This window comes from Eptesicus fuscus, chromosome 6 (genome assembly GCF_027574615.1).
Source record: "Eptesicus fuscus isolate TK198812 chromosome 6, DD_ASM_mEF_20220401, whole genome shotgun sequence".
In the NCBI taxonomy this organism is placed as follows: Eukaryota; Metazoa; Chordata; class Mammalia; order Chiroptera; family Vespertilionidae; genus Eptesicus; species Eptesicus fuscus.
In genome coordinates this window covers 22,898,429-22,921,876 of record NC_072478.1, presented here as the reverse complement: position 1 = coordinate 22,921,876, position 23,448 = coordinate 22,898,429, and the positions used below count along the sequence as shown (strand labels likewise).

Sequence of the window (23,448 nt, the reverse complement as noted above, 5' to 3'; positions counted from 1 at the left end):
ACCTCAGAGGACCGTGACTGAATCACCAGCGGGAACACATTTTTTCATGTGAAAAACATTTTCTGAAGGTAACCATTCTAAATACACAGAAGTCACTTTTAGCGCTGGACACGATGGCTTGTTTCTGGTCTCAATGTTCTTTCTGGGAATCTGGCTATAGTTCTGGAAGGACACCACCCTAAGGCATCCCTGGTCCCTGAGCCTGTGCACCTTTTTGGCAAATGCACACGGCAGACTCCAGTTGTCAAGAAAGATCGAAATGGAGCCAGATTCATTAGGTGCCTTTTCAGTGTGTGTGTTTGCAAGGAAGGAACACTGTTTCCTGGGGGACTCTCAGCGATGCCTCTCAGTGCAAACGTCCCTGGACAGGAGTTGTGACTGCTTTGGGCTCAGGCCTGCGCACCTCAGTCGCCAGAGGGCGATGTCTGCGAAGTGTGCGTTCTCTTAGTAGCGGTGGAGGCGGGCGCTTAGGGCTAAGCTCTGCCACAACCCAGCTGTTCCCTTTGCTTCAGCTGCACTGGGATCACATCTCCCTTGTTCTGTCCTCATCTGTGGAGCTGCGGTCTGTGAGGTGGTGGGAGCCGCAGGCGGGACTCAGGGGGCCCAGGAAACCGGAAATGGTGAGTGTGCGGCCGGGCGCGGAGACGGGGAGGAGGGGCGGGTGGAGCCGCCGGGGCGGGACCGTCTCTCCTCGGTCAGGTCCGGGGCCTGCGGACCCCAGGCGCCCGGGGGCTCCGCTGAAACCGCAGGCCCCTCGGGCTCGCAGTGTGGGCCCAGCCGGGACCCGGGGTCCGGTTTGTCCCCGCGGCAGGGCCTTCGGCTGCGGAGCGAGTCTGGGCAGCTCTGCACCCACATCCCGCGGCTCCGCAGTTGGTGCGGTGACCACGGGGAGGGTCAGTGGGGACTCGGTCTCCGCGGTTCGTGCCTGGGAGGAGCTGTGGTCTGTGGGTCCCTGTCCCTCCTTTCTCCCCAGAAGGATCCCGTTTTCTCCTGAGTTTTGATGTTTGTGGAGCAGGCTCTCAAGTCCACCCTCTGTCCCCCAGGCCTAGCTCTGCATTTCCAGTCTCTCCCCCCCCAACACTAAACCCCAACTTTCCTTCTCTGAGTCACAGCATCTTTATCAGCTGTTTGTTTTGTGGTGCTTTTCAAACGGTTAAAAACAAAATTCAGCTGAGTAAGTTAGAAGATTTAAGTGGCTTAATTCCGCATTCACGAATCAGGCCGCATCCCATCTAGTAAAGAGAATCGCAGAGGAGCTGTTCAAAATGGAAGGCGTTTACAATAGGCAGAAAGAAGTGGCTTTGACAGTTTATTAGTAAAAGAAAAGAGGGGATTGCTTCAGACAGGGTCACCTTCCTTAGGGGAAGGAACAGCAGGAGGCTTTTAGACAGATTAGTGTTGAACAGCAAGTTGCAGAGTGACTGGGTTAAAATTTTACTCCTGGGAGAGGTGAAACTGCAGTTACATACAGTCATGCACCCCTGAACCTGGGGAGTCCATCTTGAGGCAGTTTTGTTGTTTTCAGTTCTCTTACACACACCTGCATGGTGTTTCCTACTACACACCTAGGCCATATGGTGTAGCCTGTGGGTCCTAGGCAGCAAACCTGTACAACATGCTGCTGTACTGAATACTGTAGGCAGTTGTAATGCAGTGGTAGTAAGCATTTATGAAAAGGTGCAGTAAAAATGCGGTGTGCAAGGTAGAAAATGGTACATCCGTGTGGGCACTGACCCTGAATGGGCTACAGGACTGGAGGCTGCTCTGCAGGAGTCAGTGATTGGTGAGTGAATATGAAGGCCTAGGACGTTACTGTGCACGACTGTAGACTTTATCACACTGTACACTTAGGCCAGGAAATGTACAAAACACAGATTCAATCAAGCCCAGGAGGCAGTGATGCAATCAAAAGGCACAGTCAGCACAAGACCTCTGAGGCTGCTGCCCGCATCAAACAGCATACTGCTTCACAGCAAAGTTTTCTGTCACTAAGTAGAAAGCTCACAAAGATAAAGAGGATAGTATAGCAAATACAGGAACCAGTTTCTCATCATCAGGTTTCTATGTAGTGACCGTAACTGTATGTGCTGGACTTTCACAGGACTGGCCGCACAGGAAGCTTGTTTACACCAGCATCATCATAAGCATCTGAGCAATGCATTTCCCGATGACATTGTGATGGGTATGACGTCACTAGGTGATTGCAGTTTTTCAAATTCACTGTAATCTATTTTTATAGAAGGGATTTTATTTTTTATTTATTTGTTTTTTAAAAATATAGTTTATTGATTTTAGAAAGGAAGGGAGAGGGAGAGAGCGATAGAAAGATCAATGATGAGAGAGAATCATTGATTGGCTGCCTTCTGCATGCCCCCTACTGGGGATCGAGTCCACCACCCAGGGATGTGCTCTTGGCCAGAATTGAAGGTGGGACCCATCATTCCACACGCTGATGCTATATCCCTTGTGCCAAACCATCTAGGGCAGGCATTTCATTTTTCATTAAGATACAATTGATATACAACATTATTTTAATTTAAGGTGTACCTCATAATGATTTCATATATATATATATATATATATATATATATATATATATATATATATATATACACCAGAGGCCTGGTGCGTGAAATTTGTGCATGGGGTGGGGGTGGTCTTCAGCCTGGCCTGAACCCTTTCTAATCATGGACCCCCTTGGGGGATGTTTGAGTGCCGGTTTTATAGTTACAGCAATCTTCATTCTCACCAGCATAAAGATTCCCTTTTCTCCACATCCTCACCAGCACTTGTTGTTTGTTGATTTATGATGATAGCCATTCTGGCAGTTGTGAGTTGATGGCTCATTGTGTTTTTTTCCTTGTAATCCTCAACTGAGAATTTGTTTATTGATGAGAGAGAGAGAAAAAGAGAGAAAGAAAGAAATCAATTGCTTCCTGTACCATCAACTGGGAATCCAACCCACAACCAGGGTATGTGCCCTGACTATAATTGAACCTGCACCCTTTTAGGAATGATGCTCCAACCAATGGAAACAGTTGTAGTTTTAATTTGTATTTTTCTGATGAACAGTGATACCGAACATCTTTTCATATGTCTGTTGGCCATCTGTAATGTACGTCCTCTTTGGAGATTCAGGTCCTCTGTCCATGTTTTTAATTGGATTGTTTGTGTTGTTGGTGTTGACTTATATGAATTCTTTATAACTTTTGGATATTAACCCCTTATCAGATGTACTACAGGCCCAGTGCATGAAATTCTTGCACGGCAGGGCTGGGTCCCCTCAGCCCCACCCGCACCCTCTCCAATCTGGGACCCCTTGGGGGATGTCAGACTGCTGGCACCCTCTCACAATCTGGGACTGCTGGCTCCTAACTGCTCACCTGCCTGCCTTCCTGATCACCCCTAACTGCCCCCTTGCCAGCCCCATCACCCCTAACTGCCTCTGCCTGCAAGCCTGGTTGTCCCTAACTGCCCCCCGTGCCAACCTAGTCACCCCCAACTGGCCCACTGTCAGCCTGGTTGCCCCCAACTGCCCCCATCTGCCGGCCTGGTTTCTCCCAACTGTCCCCCCATGCCCCTACTGACCTGGTCGCTCCTTATTGCACCCTCCTGCTAGCCATGTTGCCCCTAACTGTCCCCTTCTGCTGGCCTGTTTGCCCCTAACTGCTCCCCCCCTGCCAGCTTGATCACCCACAACTGCCCCCCCCCTTGCTGGCTTCATCGCCCCCTCACTCCCCCCCCCCCCCGGTCGGCCTGGTTGCCCCCAACTAACCCCATCCACGGGCCAAGTCACCCCCAGCTGCCCCCTGAGCAGACCTGGTCGCCCCCAACTGCCCCACCTTCGTCAGCCTGGTTTCCCCCAACTGCCCCCCTGCGGGCCTGTTTGCCCCACACAGCCTGCTCTTTGGTTGTTACTGTGACGGCGTCCTAGACAATTTACATATTCCTCTTTGATTAGTATACTAGAGGCCCAGTGCACGAAATTTGTGCACTGGAGGGGAGGTGTCCCTCAGCCCAGCCTTCACCCTCTCCAATCCAGGACCCCTTGGGTGATGTCTGACTGCTGGTTTAGGCCAGATCCTGGGCATCAGGCCTAAACCGGCAGTCGGACATCCCTCTCACAATCTGGGACCACTGGTTCCTAACTGCTCACCTGCCAGCCTGTCTCATCGCCTCTAACTGCCCCCCCCCCTGCTGGCCTGGTCACCCCCAACCGCCCCCCTGCCGATCTGGTCACCCACAACTACCCTCCCCCTGCCGACCTGGTATCCTCTAACTGCCCCCCGCCAGCCTGGTTGCCCCTTACTGTCCCCTCTGTCAGCCTGTTTACCTCCAACTGCCCCCACCCCCCGCCAACCTGGTCACCCCTCACTGCCCCCCTCTGCTGGCCTGCTCACCCCTCACTGCCCCGCCCCTGCCACTGGGTGCCCCCAACTGCCCCTCCTGCGGGCCTGGTTGCCCCACACAGCCTGCTTCTCAGTCATTTGGTCGCTCCTCACTAATGCCCTTGCTGGCCTGGTTGTCCCATGCAGCCTGCTTGTTCAGTCGTTTGGTCACCCCTCACTAACCCCCCTGCCGTCCTATTCGCCCCACACAGCCTGCTTGGTCATCCGTTCAGTTGCGATGGTTGCTTAGGCTTTTATTATTATAGATAGGTCATTGCCGAATATGTTTTCCCATTCTGTCAGATGTCTTTTCATTCTGTTGATGGTTTCCTTTGCCCTGCAACATCTTTTTAGTTTGAGATGGTCTTATTTGTTTATTTGCCTTTCTCAAAGAGACATGTCAGAAAACTATTGTTAAGAGAAATATTAAGAGATTTTACTGTAGAAGTTTTACATTTAGGTCATTAATCCATTTGAGGTCATTCTTGTGTATGTGGTGTAAGAACCTCGTCTAGGATTCATTTTTTTTTTTGCATGTATTTTCCAATTTTCTCAACAGCATTTATTGAATAGGCTGTCTTTACTCCATTGTGTGTACTTGTCTTCTTTGTCATATATTAATTTACCGTATAAGTGTGGATTTATTTGTGGGCTTTCTGTTCTCTCTCATTGGTCCATATGTCTGTTTTTATGCTGATACCATGCTGGTTTGATTATGATAGCTTTGTAGTACAGTTTGATACCAGTTATCTCTGACTTTGTTCTTCTTCGTCATATAGCTATAGCTATTTGGGGTCTTTTGTGGTTTCATATAAAATTTTGAATTAATACTAATTTTAAAAATATATTTTTATTGCTCTCAGGAAGGGAGAAGGAGAGAGAGACAGAAAGATCAATGATAAGAGATAATCATCAATCGGCTGCCTCCTGCATGCCACGCACTGGGGATCAAGCCTGCAACCCAGGCATGTGCCCCCTAACCGGAATCCAACTCAGGACCCTTCAGTCCATAGGCTGACCCTCTATCCACTGAGCCAAACCAGCTAGGGCAACATTTTGAATTATTTGTTCTAGTCCTGTGAAAAACGTCATTGGTGTTTTGATAGGAATTGCACTGAATCTATAGATCCCCTTGGGTAGTATGGACATTTTAATGATGTTAATTCTTCTTATCCATGAGTATAATATTTCCTTCCATTTATTTGTATCTTCTCCAGTATGTTTCTTCAGTGTATTATAATTTTCTCAGTACAGGTCTTTTACCTCCTTGGTTAAATTTATTCCTGAGGATTTTATTTGTTATTGCAAATCCATTTTAATCTTATGGGTCTACTATCCTAAATGGGGTCTGTTGTTGACCATATGTTATTATGTGGCTCATGACTACATTAATTTTGCTTTCGATGATTCATTGTACGCCTGTTGTCCCCTTTTTCAATAGAACAGATGCAAAATTTTAATTATTATTTTCCCTGAGTCAATGAATGGCTGTTTTTAAAAAGTGTTTTGTGTGTGTGTGTGTGTGTGTGTGTGTGTGTGTGTGTGAGAGAGAGAGAGAGAGAGAGAGAGAGAGAGAGAGAGAGAGAGAGAAACAGAAATCCTATGAGAAGTCCTTTGGGTGGTTGCTCTTGGGTATCTTTCTGGATGTTGTACATCAGCCCTGCTTTTCCCCAAGTTTTGTTATCTTTAAATATTTATTCACTTTATTTTAGTCTCAGGTTTTCAATTAATAAAAATGTATGCAATCTTTGCAACTTAAAACAAAGTATAAAATATTTTCAAGTATTCTCAACACAAGTGCCTCTCAGAGAAATAACATATTTTATTGTTACATTGCATGTATTAAATTATTGTTTGGCTGGTTTCTTCCCAGTGGGTAGGAATATTACAAGTTCCATTATTTTGACTGAGTCAAATGGATTTTTAGAGCTTAGACTGGAGGTGTTGAAGTATAATTAATAGTTTTTAAAAGAAATTCTTGCCATGGGAACAATAATAAATTAGCATCTTTATTTTGAAATGCAATAATTGATACTTGTGGATTTTCTTGTTGAGCTAGCAAAGTGCCTTACCATTTTAATACCTTCTTTACACATGAACACTGGGTTTAAGCCAGTTTGCTGATTGTTCCAACACTGGCTTTGTGTCGCTTGAAACATCAGTGGTGGCCCAGAGCCATGTCAGGGGGGAGCATAGGCCTGAGGCCAGGTGCTTTAAGCTAAGGAAGCCCCCCACGCCCTTGAACCTGCCAAGGGAAGTACCTGAAGGCCCACTGACCTTCCTGGGGAGCCTCCCCCTGCAGGTGTCCTACCTGCTCACAACCACCATGGAAGGTGGTTGTGAGCAGGTAGGGCTGTAGCCTTTACAGTGAGAGAGGCTACAGCCCTGGAGAGCTGGGGAACTAGTGCACCTGCGGGAGGGGGTGATGCCCCTTCTGAGGTTTTAGTTGAGGTCTCCCTGGGCCTGTTCCTAGGCATCGGTTGAAGTTTTACATCCAGGGTGTGGGTGCACATTGAGAAAATCTGGGAAAGTCAGGAGGGTGTGACCTGGGTTAGGGATGGTGATATTGGGAGTTCATTTGGGTCAGAACCTTACACTGAATCCAGCTGAGCACCCCCCTCGTTGTGAGCTGAAGCCTGAGAGGAAGCACGTCTGTTGGCGGTGGCATGGTGGGAGCAGCACCTCGTGTTAGACCCAAGAGGTTGGACCGGATCTGGGTTCAGCAGCAGAGGGGCTTGAATTCTGGCTGGGAATGAATTCAGAGCCAAGACTCAAACTATAAGAGAACATTTATTTGGGAAATCACAGAGGTAGAAGAAGAAATTCTTAGAAGGCATGGGCTTAGGAAACAAGTTATAGAGGTAATGGAAGGGCCCCTGGCTCTTAGATGTGAGAAAGGTAGCTGTTACAGGCCTGGGGATGGGTGAGTGAAGAGAGGTTGGGACATGCTCCCAGGAAGGAGAGCAAGATGGGTTCTCTGTCCTAAAGGTTTTAAGGGTGGAGATTTTAAGGGAGGTCCCGGGGGAAATCTCAGAATATTCAGCAGCTTTCCAGATGTGCCCCTTCAAGTCTGGGTCTGCACCGATTGATTGGTTGAGGCCAGGGCCCAGGTCATCATTCAATGCAGCTGGTCCTGAGGTCAGCCCTGGCATTGCTTTTCTGGTTTTGCTGCTTTTCTGGGCCTGCAGCTAAAATAGAAGTGTGGCCTAGAGGTTATTTCTAGGGGGAAAGGTCTGGGGTCTAAACTGCATGGCCAGCAATATGCTACGGGATGAAAGGTCACCCTGGGGATGAGGTCCCAGCCTACAGTTGTCTGCTGCTAGGCATGACCTTCTGCCCCTGGCCCATTCTCCTTGCTCTGCTCATGTCTGTCTAACTGCCCAGCACATTTCCATTATTCCCCAGGGAGGGGAGAGTATGGGAGGTCCCAGATTTCATTCCTGGGGTGGCTGCTCAGGTGTCCCTCCTCTGCTCCCTTAGGGACTGTGACACTCCAGGGGTTCTGTCTCAGCCAGGAGAGTCTAGGATGTGGAACCTTCTGAACGTGGCTTTCGTTCTGTCCTGTGGGAAGCTGGCTGCTCATCTGAGCTGAATCCAATGTATGTGTTTCTTTCCTTCAGACCCTTTATCCACTGATTAGGGAAACCCTTTCATTCTAGTTTCCTTGAGAATGAAAATGTCAGTTGTTTGAAAATACAAGGTAGGAAAACAACAAGAGATAAAGATACAAGATGAAAAAAGCAAGGAAATTTGTGAAAGCAAATAGTTTGTATGTTTTTTTTATCCTTTTTGGCAAGAAAACCTCTAGATGTAAAATGAATATACTTAGGACTTCAGGCACTTTTTAAAAAAAATCTTCATCCAAGGTTATTTTTCCATTGATTTTTAGAGAGAGTGGGAGATAGAGGGGAAGACAGAGAAAAACACTTCAATTGGTTGCCTCCTTCAGGACCGCTGACCAAGTCCCCGGCCGGTGAGGATCCTTCAACCAAGGTACATGCCCTTGACTGAATCCATCCCAGAACCCTTTGTTTCCCAGGCAGAAGCTCTATCCACTGATCCAAACCCACTGGGTCAGGCACATTTTTATTCTTTTAAATATATTTTTATTGATTTCAGAGAGGAAGGGAGAGGGAGAGAGAGATAGAGACATCAATGATGAGAAAGAATCATTGATTGGCTTCCTCCTGCATGTCTCTTACTGGGAATCAAACCCAAAACTCAGTTGTGTCCTGACTGGGAATCTAACCATGATCTCTTGGTAACCAGGACCTGGTTCATGGGTCAACACTCAACCACTGAGCCACACCTACCAGTCACATTTTTTTATTTTTAGATCATTTTTTGGGGTGGCATGTCTTTAGAGAACATGGACATTAAAAATGGTAACATGATTGAATTTTTATTATAATTGTTGTGACAACTATTATAACATTATGTAGCCTTTAGCCAGTTTGGCTTAATGGATGGAGCATTGGCTTGTGGACTGATTCCGGTCAGCAGCACATACCTCAGCTGTGGGCTCCTCCCTGGCCCAGGTGCTTCAATGATAGCTTTGCTGGGTAGAGTCATCTTGGTTGTAGGCTCTTGCTATTCATCACTTTGAATATTTCTTGCCACTCCCTTCTGGCCTGCATAGTTTCTGTTGAGAAATCAGCTGACAGTCATATGGGTGCTCCCTTGTAGGTAACTAACTGTTTTTCTGTTGCTGCTTTTAATATTCTCTCTGTCTTTTGCTCTTGGCATTTTATTATAATGTGTCTTGGTGTGGTCCTCTTTGGATTCCTTTTGTTTGGGGGTCTCTGTGCTTCCTGGACTTGTAAGTCTATTTCTTTCACCAGGTAGGGGAAGTTTTCAGTCATTATTTCTTCAAATAGGTTTTCAATATCTTGCCCTCTCTCTTCTTCTGGCACCCCCATAATTCGGATATTGGTAGGCTTCTATTTTTGGATTCTTTTTTCTTTTCCGGTTGGCTGTTTTTTTGCTTCTTCGTATTTCAAATCTTTGAGTTGATTCTTGTGATCCTCTTGACCAATGATGGCGAACCTACTGACACGCGTAGCCATTTCTGATGACACGCGGCCACTGAGGCGGCCGCATGCCGAGGATGAAACATTTGTTCCTCCTGAGGATGAAACATTTGCAACTTGAGTCTTGGAGTTAGTTTTTTTTCTCAAAGTGACACACTACCCGAGTTATGCTCAGTTTTTTGGCGAAGTTTGACACACCAAGCTCAAAAGGTTGCCCATCACTGCTCTAGACTGCTGTTGGATCTCTGTATATTATTATTTATTTCAGTCAGTATATGCTTAATTTTAGTTGGTCCTTTTTCATATCCTTGAGGGTCTCACTAACTTTTTTGGCCTTTTCTAGAAAATTCTGGAAAAACCTTATAACTGTGGTTTTGAACTCTATATCCAGTCCTTGCTTTCCTCCATTTCTATCATTTGTGACCTGTTTCTTTGTCTTCACATTTTGGCTGCTTCCCTGTATTCATAGAGTGGCTTTGTGTGCTATGTGTCCTATAGGGCCCAGTGGCTCAGCCTCCCCAGTTACCTGAGGTGAACACTCTTGGTGCACCCACTTTTGTGGGCTGTGTGCACAGTCTTGTTATAGTTAAGCCTTGATTGTTGTTGGTATCATTGGGAGGAATTGACCTCCAGGCCAATTGGCTGTGAGTATCAGCTGTGTCTATGATGGGAGCACTTCTGTGTTTGAGACACCCTATAGGGTAAAACTTGGTTCAGTGCGGCTTTGGTGCTCACTGAGTCTGCCCCCTGAGTGTGTCCCTTATGGATATGAGGAGTTGTAATCTTGATGGTCCCACTCTGACCCCTGGGTACACTGGCTGTTGGATCTCCAAGGAGGTGCTAATTTAGCCTCTGCCTGAGGCCACCCAGCAGGAGCTACGGAGAGATCTGCAGATTCCTCTTCTTTGTTTGGGGTTTGGAGGTGCCCACATGAGGCCCAGCTGTGAAGCAATGCAAGCTGCTGTGGGGCCTTGGGCCTTCCTTTGGATGTTCTGGGTCTCTCTGACTCAGTTGCAGTTTGTTAGGTAATTTTAGAATGCAAAGGGCCAGGCCATTCATATGCAAAGGCCTCTGCGCTCAGCTTGGATGGGGCGGAGACTCAGGGCGGAGCAAACAGCTATGGCTGATCCTCAGCCCTGCCCTAAGAGGCCCGGGTCTCAGTGTCCTGCTTTAACTGCTGCAAGCACCTCTGAAAGAAAGCCACCCTCAAGTCCCGCTCTATGCCAGAGAGTCCACTTTCTCCCCGCATGAGTCTGGGTCTCCAGAGTCTCACCTGGAAGTGGAGTTCAGAGCAGTTGGGAGCTTTTGTCTCCCTCCCGATTGAAAAAGACAATCGCATACTCAGTTGCCAGCCCTTTCCCCCCATGCATGCCTCGGTACCTCTGCACTTTACTTCCGCACGTCTTCTGAGTCTCAGTGTGCTTTTCTCTTTCCTTCTAGTTGTAGAATTTCCACTCAGCCAGCCTTCCTGTGGTTCTGGATGATGTCCGTTTTGTCTTTGTTTTTTGTTTTCTTACATTTTATTGATTTTTTACAGAGAGGAAGGGAGAGAGATAGAGAGATAGAAAAAACGATGAGAGAGAAACATCGATCAGCTGCCTCCTGCACACCTTCTACTGAGGATGTGCCCGCAACCAAGGTACATGCCCTTGTCCGGAATCAAACCTGGGACCTTTCAGTCCCCAGGCTGACGCTCTATCCACTGAGCCAAACCGGTTTCGGCTGTTTTGGTTTTTAGTTGTAGTTTTGAAGTGGTTGTGCGAGGCAGCAAGTTCAGGTGTTTAGCTATGCCGCCATCTTGTTTTCTCCTCGTGTAAATTCTTTTTAAATTTTGGGTAATAACCCCTTACCAGAGGTTTCATTGGTGAATATGTTCTCCCATTTGGTTGTTTGCCTTTTTATTTTGTTGATGGTTTCCTTTTAGTTTGATGCAGTACCATTTGTTTCTTTTTTCTTTTTTTTTTCTCTTTCTGAGGGAGACATATCAGTAGAAGTATTGCCAGGTGAAATGTGCACAATTTTATTGCCAGTTTTTTCAACTAGGCTTTTTATTGTTTTGAATTTAACCTTTAAGTCTTTTTTTCTTGTGTATGGTGTAAGATGCTGTTTTAGTTTCTTCTTCTTTTTTTGTATTTTCCCAGGGTCATTTATTGAATATACTATCATTGTTTCAGAAGACCAGAGAAAAACCAGAGTCACCTTAGAGAAAAGAAGTGATACTGTGTATTTACACCAGCGGACTTAGGGAATAACTTTCCAAATCTGAATAAAGTAACATGCAGGGGGCTTCTCTTTTATATCTTCCTGGGGTCTTTGTCCCACATGTATGGATTATGCTTCCGGTCCTTTTCGCAGGCTGGTCTCCAAGCCATATCTTATTGTCTGGCCTGGTGCCAGTGTTAATAACCCTCCCTCTGGGGCAGTGCACTGTTCACAGTTTTATGGCCTCTGTAACAGGTTCTGCAAGATAAGTTTCTGGGAAAGAGATAGTGACTTAATTATAGGTTATCAAGAATGTACACTGGGCTGGCTGGCATGGATTCAGATTGCTAGCGCCCCTTCCCCCCGACCCCAAATATCATGGTTACATTGGAATTAGACTTTTAGCCTTCTCATCTTTACTTTATTATGTATTTTTGCCTCCTTTGTCAAGTATTCCGTAACCATAAAGGCAGGGTTTATTTCTGGGCTCTCTGTTTCGTTCCAGTGATTTCTATGCTGTTTTTATGCCTGGACCATGCTGTTTTGATTACTATGGCCTGTAGTACAGTTAGATATTAGGTAGTCTGATTCATTCACATTTGTTCTTCCTTAAGATTGCTGTTGCTATTCAGGGTGTTTTGTGGTTCCATATAAAATTATTGAATATTTGTTCTAGTTATGTGAAATACACCATTGGTATCTTGATAGGAATTGCATTGAATCTATAGATTGCTTTGCGTAGTATGGAGATTTTAATGATTTCAATTTTTCCTCTTCATAAACACCGTATATGCTGCTGTTCATAGTTTACATTACAATTACAGTTTTCTTTTAATTTTATTTTGTATTAGTTTCAGGTGTAGAACATAGTGTTTAGACACATTTTACAGTTTTCTGCCTGATATTTTCAGTACCCCTAACACCCCTTATGTATATTGGAATCATGTGCCACTTCAACATGAAAATATTGCAGATTTCAATACAGGCCCTTGTACATGCCAAGTCTTAAATTGTTCCTAAAGGTTCACGCCCCAGTTACAGTGTTACAATTCCACCGGAAAGACTTCTTTTGAATGTGATCTTACGATTTCAATATACTTGTCTATGTGTCCTAAAAATCAGTATGAAATAACCCTCAGGCTCATGAGTAGAGGACTTTTATAGAGAGCTAAGTTGTCCTGTCTGGCTCATGCCTGAGATCTAACTCCGATGTCCTATCTCTATGAAATGAGAGAGGCAAAAGAAGGTCAAACTGAGTTACTAACAAATATTATAAAAACAAATGATCATTCATACTCCTCCACAAGAATATTTTCATTCATTCAGGTGTATATGACTACTTCTAAGAATCTGGCCAAGTACATTCAATAATCTGACAATATGGCCAAGTACATTCTTTTCAAAGTTGAATTTCCACACACTGCCTGGCCTCTCCTGTTTGGTGATGAGAATAGAAGAGAAAGCTACCAGGCCCTTATTGTCTTTATAATTATGAGTGTTCTCTCTTGGCCACAACCAGCACAGCTAGAGAGTGGATGAGTCCTGAGTAGGGGCTACTGGTTGTTGTGAAAAAGAAAGAGACACACACAGAGACAGTAGGGAGAACTGGGACAGGTGGGACACTGTTCTTGGATGGAGAGACAGTGACCCAGAGCTAGTGCAGTGCGTTTATTATACACAGCAGGATACCAGAATGTTTTACTACAATTTAAGACAAAGGAAATTATGTGGAGTCATTGTAAAAGATCAAGGGGCAATTCTTCATTCTTGTGGCTTCCCGTAATCATCAGGCCTGACTGGACCCTGATAATTGCATCCCCACCTGGCACCTGGCTGAACTTAGATAATTACACCCACCCCCTGGCGCCTGAGCTAAAGGTCAGGACTGAGGACATCCCTGCCTTTGGCAAGGTATGTCTACAGGATATGGCTTTGCTGACTCAGCTGACGACCCTTGGCTCAGGTGTTCCCTACAATAGTCATTAAAACTTTATGCAGACATGACAGTATGCTTCATGGACTGCTGCATCAAATGGTGGTTATAATGGAGATGAGTCTTCTCACAAGGAATTGATGGACTTAAAATAGAAGTATTTTAATTTATTAATGTAGAAGTTATTCAAGGTGCTCTTTACCCTGACATTAGAAAGCAATGAAGACTTGAAGTGATTACAATATAATCGTATCAATAAATTCCATGTGTTCATGAGGAACACATAGTCTTACAATCAAGTCATAGAGTGAATATTGGGGACCACATGTCCTATGTGAACATCTTTTTAAAAAAATATATTTTATTGATTTTTTACAGAGAGGAAGGGAGGGAGAGAGGGAAACACTGATGAGAGAGAAACATCAATCACCTGCCTCCTGCACACTCCCTACTGGGGATGTGTCCACAACCAAGGTACATGCCCTTGACGGGAATCAAACCTGGGACCCTTCACTCTGCAGGCCGACACTCTATCTATTGAGCGAAACACTTTAGGGCCAATGTGAACTTCTTATGAGTTATGTATAGATCTCCAGTGCTGTCTGTCTCACCCATTCTCCTATATGCATATGTGGGATGTTTTAGGACTCAGTGGCCTTTGAGGATGTTAATGTGGAGTTCACCATGGAGGAGTGGGCTTTCCTGGATCCCACCCAGAAGAAACTCTATGCAGATGTGATGCTGGAAACCTTCTGGAACCTGGCATCAGTAGGTAGTTATATCAAATTATCTTTGTTAATATATTTTTATTGATTTTAGAGAGGAAGGAGAGGGAGAGAACAAGAGAAAAAATCAATGATGAGAGAGACTCATGATTGGCTACCTCCTGTGCACCTCACACCGGGGATCTAGCCTACAAACCAGGCCTACTGGGAATTGACCTGTGACCTCCAAGTCCATAGATTGATGGTCCACCACATAGTAACTGTGGCCTGCAACAACTTGTTACTTAGTCAAATAGAAAACTAGTTCTTGCTGTTTCAAGAACTGAAATATAGAAAGGGTATACATTGGAAATTAAATTAGGAATGATCACAGATCATTGTGTACCTAAAACCTAACCATTTTTAATATTATTTAATAATTTATAATTATTTTTCTAGCATGTATTTTAGAAGAAAAATGTGAAGGCCATGACAGTGAAGATCAGTATGAAAATCATGGGATGAGTCTTAGGTAAGTCGCATTGACATGAGAAAGCATTAAGAGCACCTTTGTGTTTTTTTGAATATGTTTTTATATATTTCTTTTATTTATTTATATATTTAATTTTGAAAATTTATTTCAGAGAGGTAGGGAGAAGGAGAAAGAGAGACGAACATCAATGATGAGAGGGGATTATTGACAGCTGCCTCCTACATGTCCCACACTCAGAATCAAGCCCAGAACTTGGGCATGTTCCCTGAGAATCAAACTGTGACCTCCTGGTTCAGAGGTCAGCACTCAACCACTGAGCCATGCCGATGGTGTGAAAATATGTTTTATTGATTTTCATATATGGAGGTGAGAGGGAGAAATATAAACATCAATTGGCTACCTCCTGCATGCCCTGTACTGGGATTAAAAAGTCTGCAGTCTGGCCATGGTTTCTTTTGGGGCATTGAACTGGCAACTCCCTGAAGGGTGGGTCCATGCTGAACCACTGAGCCACAAAACATTCTTAAAAACAGGTAATACAATTGTATCAGCCTAGTTTTAAATTTATGGACTCTTAGAATAATCTCATCAAAATGTTTTCTTCTGAACTATGACCTAATATTTAGTGTACAAAAAATAAGGACACTTGGAAACAATATACAGAAGTACCATTAATGAATATAAGTGTTTTCATAATATCTGTGATTCAGCCTTTTTCAGAAATTTTAGGAAATCCACTTTCAAAAATCAAAATGTACAGAAACCTGGGACTTTCTTTGAAAACTAAAAATGTCATTATCATGCTATTAATAAATATTAAATCATTAACAGTATTAATAATATGCTTCTTATTTTTACAGCAGTCATATGGTAGAGAGACTCTATACAAGGAAGGATGGTAGTCAATGCAGAGAAAACTTCAGCCAGATTCCAAATTATAATGAAAAGAAGGAAACTCCTACTGAAATAAAACAACATAAATCTAGGTTGTGTAGGCAAATCTTCATGGGTTATTTATCCTTGAATAACCACCTGAGCTCTCACATTGGACCCAACCTATACCTGTGTCAGGAATATGAAGAAAACCCTTATAAATGTAAGGAACCTGAGAAAGCTTTCAAGCATCACCAACATATTCAAAGACATGCAGGCAGCCCCAGTGGGAAAGCTTTCCACTATTCAGCTTCCCTTAGAAATCATGAAAGGATGCATATTGTTGGGAAACCATCTGAGTCTAAGCAATGTGGGAAAGCCTTTAGTCGTCTCATTTACTTTAAACTTCATAAAAACACTCATAGTGGAGAGAATCCATATCAAAGTAAACAATGTGGCAAAGCTTTCCATTCTCCCAAGTACTCTCAAGAAAATGAAAGAACATACAATGGAGAAAAGCCCTATCAATGTAAGAAATCTGGTAAAGCTTTCAGTTCCACTTGTCTAAGAAATCATGAAAGAACACATCCTGGTGAGAAACCTTATGAATATAAGGAATGTGGGAAAGTTTTCAGTTGGCTCAGCTCTCTTGAAACACATAAAAGAAGTCATGACAGAAAGAAGCCTCATGAATGTAAGGAATGTGGTAAAACATTTTCTTATCCCTCTTTCCTTAGAATTCATGAAAGAACTCATACTGGGGAAAAGCCCTTTGAATGTAAGCTTTGTGGTAAAGTTTTTTCTTATTCAACTTCCCTCCAATATCATAAAAGAACTCATACTGGGGAAAAACCCTATGAATGTAATCAATGTGGGAAAGCCTTCAGTTCTCCCAGCTCTCTTGCTAGACATAAAAGAAGACATGATGGAAAGAAGATTCATGAATGTAAGGAATGTGGTAAAACATTCCATCATCACTATGCCCTGAGAAAACATGGAAGAGCCCATATTGGGACAAAACCCTATAAATGTAATCAATGTGGTAAAGATTTCAATATTCGATCTTCCCTCCGACGTCATGAAAGAATTCATACTGGGGGAAAACCCTATAAATGTGAGCATTGTGGCAAAACTTTCTTTGATCTAGGTGACCTCCAACGTCATGCAAGAATTCATACTGGGGTAAAACCCTATGAATGTGAGCATTGTGCTAAAGGTTTCTCTTATCCAGATTCCCTCCGAGATCATGAAAGAACTCATACTGGGGAAAAACCGTATCAATGTAAGCAATGTGGAAAAGCCTTCAGGTATCCAAAGTCCTGTCGAAGTCATGAAAGAATACACACTGGGAAAAAGCCCTATGTATGTCAGCAATGTGGTAAGCATTTTAGTTTTTCCACATCTCTTAGAAATCATGAAAAAATGCATACTGGGGAGAAACCCTATGAATGTAAGCAATGTAGGAAAACTTTCAGGTATTCTGCTTCTCTTCGAAATCATGAAAGAATGCACACTGGGGAGAAAATCTATGAATGTAAGGAATGTGAGAAAGCTTTCTTTTCTACCAAATGTCTTAGAGAACATGAAAAAACTCATTATGGAAAGAAGCCTCATGAATGCAATGAATGTGGTAAAACATTCCTTTATCCCTCTTTCCTTAGAAATCATGAAAGAATGCATACTGGGGAAAAACCCTATGAATGTAACCATTGTGGTAAAGCTTTCTCTTATTCAACTTCCCTCCGATGTCATGAAAGAACTCATAATAAGGAAAAACCCTATGAATGTAAGCCATGTGGAGAAAACTTTATTCATTCCAGTTCCCTTCAATTTCACAAAAATACTCTTAGTGCAGAGAAATCATAATGAATGAAAGAACTCACACTGAAAATAAGCCCTATCATATAAAGATTGTAGAAAAAGAATCTTAATTCTTTGTCTCTTTTTATCCTCACCTGAGGATATTTTTTTGTTTGAGAGAGTGGAAATTAGACAAAGAGCAATGTTGATGTGAACAGAAACACATCAATTGTTCGCCTCCTGCACACACCCAGACATTTAAGTACACACAGTGGGGAAAAACTCTATGAATGTAAGGATTGTGGTAAAGCTTTCAGTTTTCCCAAGTCTCTTAGAAAGCATGGAAGAACGCATACTGGGGAAAAACCTTATGATGTAAGCAATGTGGGAAACCTTCAGTTTGTATCACACATCTTGGAAGACATAAAAGAAGACATGATAGAAATAATCTTCATGAGAGGAGCCGGCCTGGGGCCTGGGGTTGTAGGAGGAGGCACCAGGGTGGGGTGGGGTCCCCATCCAGCCAGCTTCTGCCTTATTTTCCCAGGTGTCAGTGGGGTGGGCTGCTGGGTGGTGGCTGCTGGGATTCCCGGGCCCAGGGAGGTACCCAACCCATGTGCAGTGCACATCTGCTCCAGGAACTGAGCGTTTCACCTGACATGCTCCTGGCCTCTCAGTCCTGGCTCCGTCCTGGCTGCAGGGTTCCTCTCTATCCTGCCTGGGCACATGGGGTGAATCTCCCCTTCTTTCGGGTCTCCTGCCTTGGCTCTGAAGGGCTGTGAGACCGGAGCGGCTACAATAGGCAGGCCAGCCACCAATGTCCCACGGGCAGACCTGTGGCTATCATCACCAGGAAACCAGCTTTGGAGAAAAACAATGGGATGTTTTGAATTTAGGCGTGCCTGGTAGGAATGAAAGGATTTTTGAGTCTCCTTTCTTAGATGGGTCCAAAGCAGATTACTTGAGTACAGTGCCCTATTTTACAGTGTACAGAGTGGTAGCATAATTGCAAAAAATCTTTTCCTAAGTATATTACAACATTTTAGGGGAAACATATTTGTGCCTAGATTTAACTGAGTTACCCTGCTGGCACAAAATAAAATGAGTGACCATGAAAAATGCAAAGTTGAGAGACATTAAAGCACTAATTTGGATTAATAAATTAATAGAAATATTACTGTGATCTTATCACTGAATGAGGTCCATCAGGCAGGACATGAAACACAGTTCCAGCCCTACAAGAGCTTAGATAGTAAATAGTTATCATGGATCCCTAGCCATTTTTGCTCAGTGCATAGAGCGTTGGCCTGCGGACGAAAGCATCCCAGGTTCGATTCCAGCCAAGGGCACATGCCTGGGTTGCAGGCTCGATTCTCCCCACCCCCACCTCCCAGTAGTGGATGTGCAGAAGGCAGCCAATTAATGATTCTCCCTCATCACTGATGTTTCTCTCTCCCTCTTTGAAGTCAATAAAAAATATTTTTTTAAAAATTTACCATTGTTAAATTAATCTTGAGTAAATAATGACCAAACAATTCCTAATAAGACTAAAAATTCCTCCATTTTTACTTGGAAGTAGATTTGAGACTCATATTGAAAGATAATGTGGCCCTGGCTGGTTTGGCTCAGTGGATAGAGAGAGCATTGGCCTGGGGACAGAAGGGTACTAGGTTTAATTCTGGTCTAGAGCACATGCCTGGGTTGGGGGTGTGCAGGAGGCAGCAGATCAATAATTCTCATCATTGATGTTTCTATCTCTCCATCTCACTTCATCTCTGAAATCAATAAAAATAGATTTTTAGTCATGGAAGATAAATAGAAAATGTCTCTGAGAGAATGAAATAAACTTTAAAGACAATTTGAATGTTTCTAAATTTTTAAGGGTGAGATTCATGAACTGACAATGTATGGAAATAAAATGAATAAGTAAATTGAGACATACAAAAATGCATGTAGTAAGTTCTTTTTTATTATTATTTTTTCTTAAAACCTTGGTTGATGCTAAGCTACCACAAAGTTCTAGGATCTGTAGCAACAATTACACAGCTAAATCACTCTCAATCTGAGCAAATTGCCTGCTTTGGTATCTTATGGATATGAATTCTACCATTCAGTAAAAAGCTAAAAATGATTTGCCATGCCATAGGCTCAGACACGTCAATGACTTCAAAAAGGTGAAGGATTTTTAGTTAAGGTTTATTGTTTGCAAGCAGTGAAACCAACTCTGTCTAACTTAAGGAAGGCAGGCATTTCTCTGAAATGGGGCAGATGAACACAGGCCTCTGAAAGGACCCACAAGGGCAGCTCAAGTCCTGTCAGGGTCTGCCCTGGAATGGATCCATGTTAACCAGGGTCTCCCTTGGCTCTACTGCCCACAGAGTTGAATTGCCCAGATCTCTTTAGTCCCATGACCACCCCTAGGCCAGAGGAGGGGGAAGAGTATTGAAAGATGTTCCCATTGAGACTTAATGCAGAGGTAGATGGTGGGTCCCCAACGAAAATAGAGTCATTATCACAAAAGAAGAGAGAAAAGATATGGTGTGGGCAAAAACAAGAGATATGTTCTACAGGTAGGAAATGAAATGATTTGTCTTCGGGAGGCATCTTCCCTTCCCCTTTCACTTGCAGATGTGAATTAGAAAATGATGGGGTGATACTTGTATGGATTTATTATATTTCCTGTCAGATCCATTGGAAAGTGTATTTAATGTAGACATGTATTTATTGAACATCAGATGGGAGACAGAAGACACTGTATTGTAGGCCCAACCCCTTCAATGTAGTCATGCAAAATAAGACAAGGCAGCATAGGAAATATTGCAACTAAATACTAAGGGTAGTATGTTTCATAGGAGTTTTCAAGTAGAAGGAGAAGACTTGTCTGGACAACTTTTACAGAGAACAAGTTTTGTTTGGCTGGGATCTTGAAAGATGAGTTGGATTCTAAAAGGAAATAAGAGTGTATTTGTGGGGCATTCCAGAAAGCTCATTCAGGATAGAGGAGAAGGAGCATGAAATGGAAGTTGTGGAAGATAAATAAACCTCCTTTCCACTTCCGTCAGCGGAGTGCACTCTACTATCTTACTTAGTAGGTCTTTGGATGTGGAATTGTACTTTGAAAATGCAGTTATATTATTGCTGAGTTTCTTTTCAATAGCCTTATCTTCAGCTAATCTTGAAAGATCTGCTTCTTGATCATGTTCTAAAAACTGCCTCAGGTGCTCAAATTCAGAGAGTAACTCCAGCCTTAGGTTTTCCACCTTCTCTCTCAGTTCTAAGAGTTTTTTTGCTTTGAATACTTATTAATTTCTGAACATCTGCCACCTGCTTCTTTTGGGGCTCAATGTAACTGCTGAGCCTTTGCCTATGATGAGAGGCAGCTTCCTGCATGGGCCTCACCTGATGGTCAGGGGGCTGAGTGCAGAGTGGACACTACAGCTGTATGTCCTCCTCACAGAAGAAGTTCAGTACCTGTGCTTGTCCCACAAGCACCTCTCTTCCTGGCTCTTCTTGCCCCTGGGGATCTGGAGGAGCTTGGTGATATCAACCGTCCTTCCTGCTGGGTGTTGCTCCTCACATGCATCTCTTCGCATGGATGACGGCACACAGGGCAAGGGAACCTGTCCTGCAGACCAACCTAGGACTGCTGGATGCAGGAGTGACAGATGTGTCCACTTACAATGGTGACAGGCTCTCTCAGGTCATCCAGACAGATGGGATAGTTGATTTCTGCTGGGAGTCCTGCCAGAGCTGCTTCAACTGCCAGTGGGCCCTGAATGAAGGACTGAATGAGGTGGGTTTCTTCAGGATGCTGGGCTCTGCAGTGAGAAGTGGATGCCCCGGAAATCTCAGTCCTCACTTAGATGGTGGCCTATGAGTCCTGCAAGTCTCCTGACCTTTTAATTCCAGGTGCAAGAGAAGCCCTTCCCCCAACTTGCAGCCAGTCACAGCTCAGTTGGACAACTGCTCCTCCAGATTTGGAAGCTCAAAGAAAACGATGCCATCTAAGCAGCTTTCTTGGTCAGAACAGTCATTACCTGAAATCATTAGTTTCTATGTGTGAGAAAATATTCCTTCCTTCAATCCCTGAGTTTATTTTAAGTGGTTCCAGTCAAACGCAGATTTCTCTCTCCCAACCCCAATCTTTCATTCTCATGCTTTAAAAAAAAATTTATATATATATATATATATATATATGTATATATATATATATATATATATATATATATATATATATATATATATATGTATATAATTGATTTTTTTACAGAGAGGAAGGGAGAGGGATAAAGAGTTAGAAACATCAGTGAGAGAGAATCATTGATCAGCTGCCTCTTGCACACTTCCTACTGGGGATGTGTCCGCAACCAAGGTACATGCCCTTGACTGGAATCAAAACTGGGACCTTTCAATCTGCAGGCTGACACTCTATCCACTGAGCAAAACCAGTTAGGGCTCATTCTCATGCTTTTATCATCAAGCCCATCTACTTCCACCCACTGGGCACCACCATACATGAATCCCACTGACTTTCCATTCACCCTCGTACAGCTATGGAAAGGGCACAGGCTTGGGACAGAGGGATGGACCACACCCAAATTACAATGCAGCCTTGGTCACCTCTCCATGTAACCTGGGAGAATTTATTTTACATCCTGAAGGGTTGAGAACATGCCACCTCAAAATATGCCATTGAAACGTGAAAATTGGACTGGAAAGCTTGGTCGTCTTCTGGGCAAGATGATTCCCGGGTCCTTGTCCAGGTGGAGTTGAAGAAGGAAACCATGGACAAAAGGTGGTATAGTAAAGGATGGAAATTTATTGAGAAACAAGCACAGACTCCTATGTGGGGAGGGGGCGAGAATCCCACTATGTCCCTTTTTTCTATGGTTTATAAAGGCTGTAGTTTTTTGTTCCTTGTGGTCACTATCCTCTCTGAGTTGTCACTATAGCAACTCCAGAGCTCGAACCACAGTTGAGGTACCTGAGGTTCTCCTCCTCTTCTCCCTTATTGTCTTCCTATTCCCTTTGGGCTTTCCTCTTCCCTCTCTGAAGGAGGGGCTCCCTTCCCTTTATTTTATAAATGTAGACCTTCTGCAGCTCTGGGCTCCCTTATTCTATGGAATGTGTACCTTCTGGCAGCTCCCTTATTCGGTGACTGTATACTCTTTGCAGCCCTGTGCTTTCCCATGGACCCCTTCATTTTTTAAAATTTCCTAAATCTACCTACTTTACCCCTAAAACCTCCTTTCACCATTTTGGATGTGGCTTATTTTGAGTTGAGAGCAATCAAAACCCAATAGACTCATGAAAAGCCCTTAGCTCTTTCCTCATTGTCCTCCCCACCCCCAAGAAATATAACATTCCCCATTTGTGAGATAATCAGCAATTATAAAGGAAATGTACATTAGAAAAGGGACCTTTGTACCTGGAAGAGAACTATTATCAGAGATACCCTTTACACCTAAGAGACTTACCTATTAAGTGGACCACCTTTGCTTACCAAACATTTCTTCCTCTCACCTTCCAGTGAATTGTCTCCCACAACACCAGAAGATCCAAACCCCTAGCCTTTCCTCACCTCCAGATGGCATAGAAGTCTCACTTTTCTGACCACCAGTTGAGTTTCAAATCTTTCTAAAATTCCTGCATATAAAAAATGCTAATTAAAAAGTTTTTGTTTCTTGATAACCCATGTTAGGCAGTTAGACAGCCATAAGCGGACCAAGGATGAAGGGCGGTACAGAAGGTCACCAGGGTGGAAAAGCCCCAGGTGCCTAGCAAGGAACAATCAGTTGTGGGGTGGGACCCTTCCCCCAGGGTGACTTCCTCACCTGGCATATCCACAGAGAAGGCCCCCTGACCTTTCCTCCCTGTAGACAACCTCTATTCCTCAGTATTATTTCAGCTCCAGGCCCAGGTAAGCAATAAAATCAGCCTCAGGACCAGCTGCATTGAATAATGAGCCCTTGCCCTGGTGCCTGCCAATCAATCAGTGGCGACCTCAACCCTGAAAGGACACACC

General features: G+C 43.8%; 1 protein-coding gene across 1 annotated transcript; it reads left to right on the top strand.

Annotated features, from left to right (window-relative positions):
- Positions 1 to 507: 507 nt before the first annotated feature.
- LOC103301151 (zinc finger protein 791-like) lies at positions 508 to 21,431 on the top strand. The gene is made up of 7 exons (XM_054718345.1): positions 508 to 620; positions 14,199 to 14,325; positions 14,717 to 14,789; positions 15,611 to 16,518; positions 16,771 to 17,385; positions 17,692 to 17,924; positions 21,333 to 21,431. Exons 1-7 carry the CDS (start codon positions 618 to 620, stop codon positions 21,429 to 21,431), a joined length of 2,058 nt encoding a protein of 685 aa, XP_054574320.1. The 5' UTR covers positions 508 to 617.
- Positions 21,432 to 23,448: the final 2,017 nt, after the last annotated feature.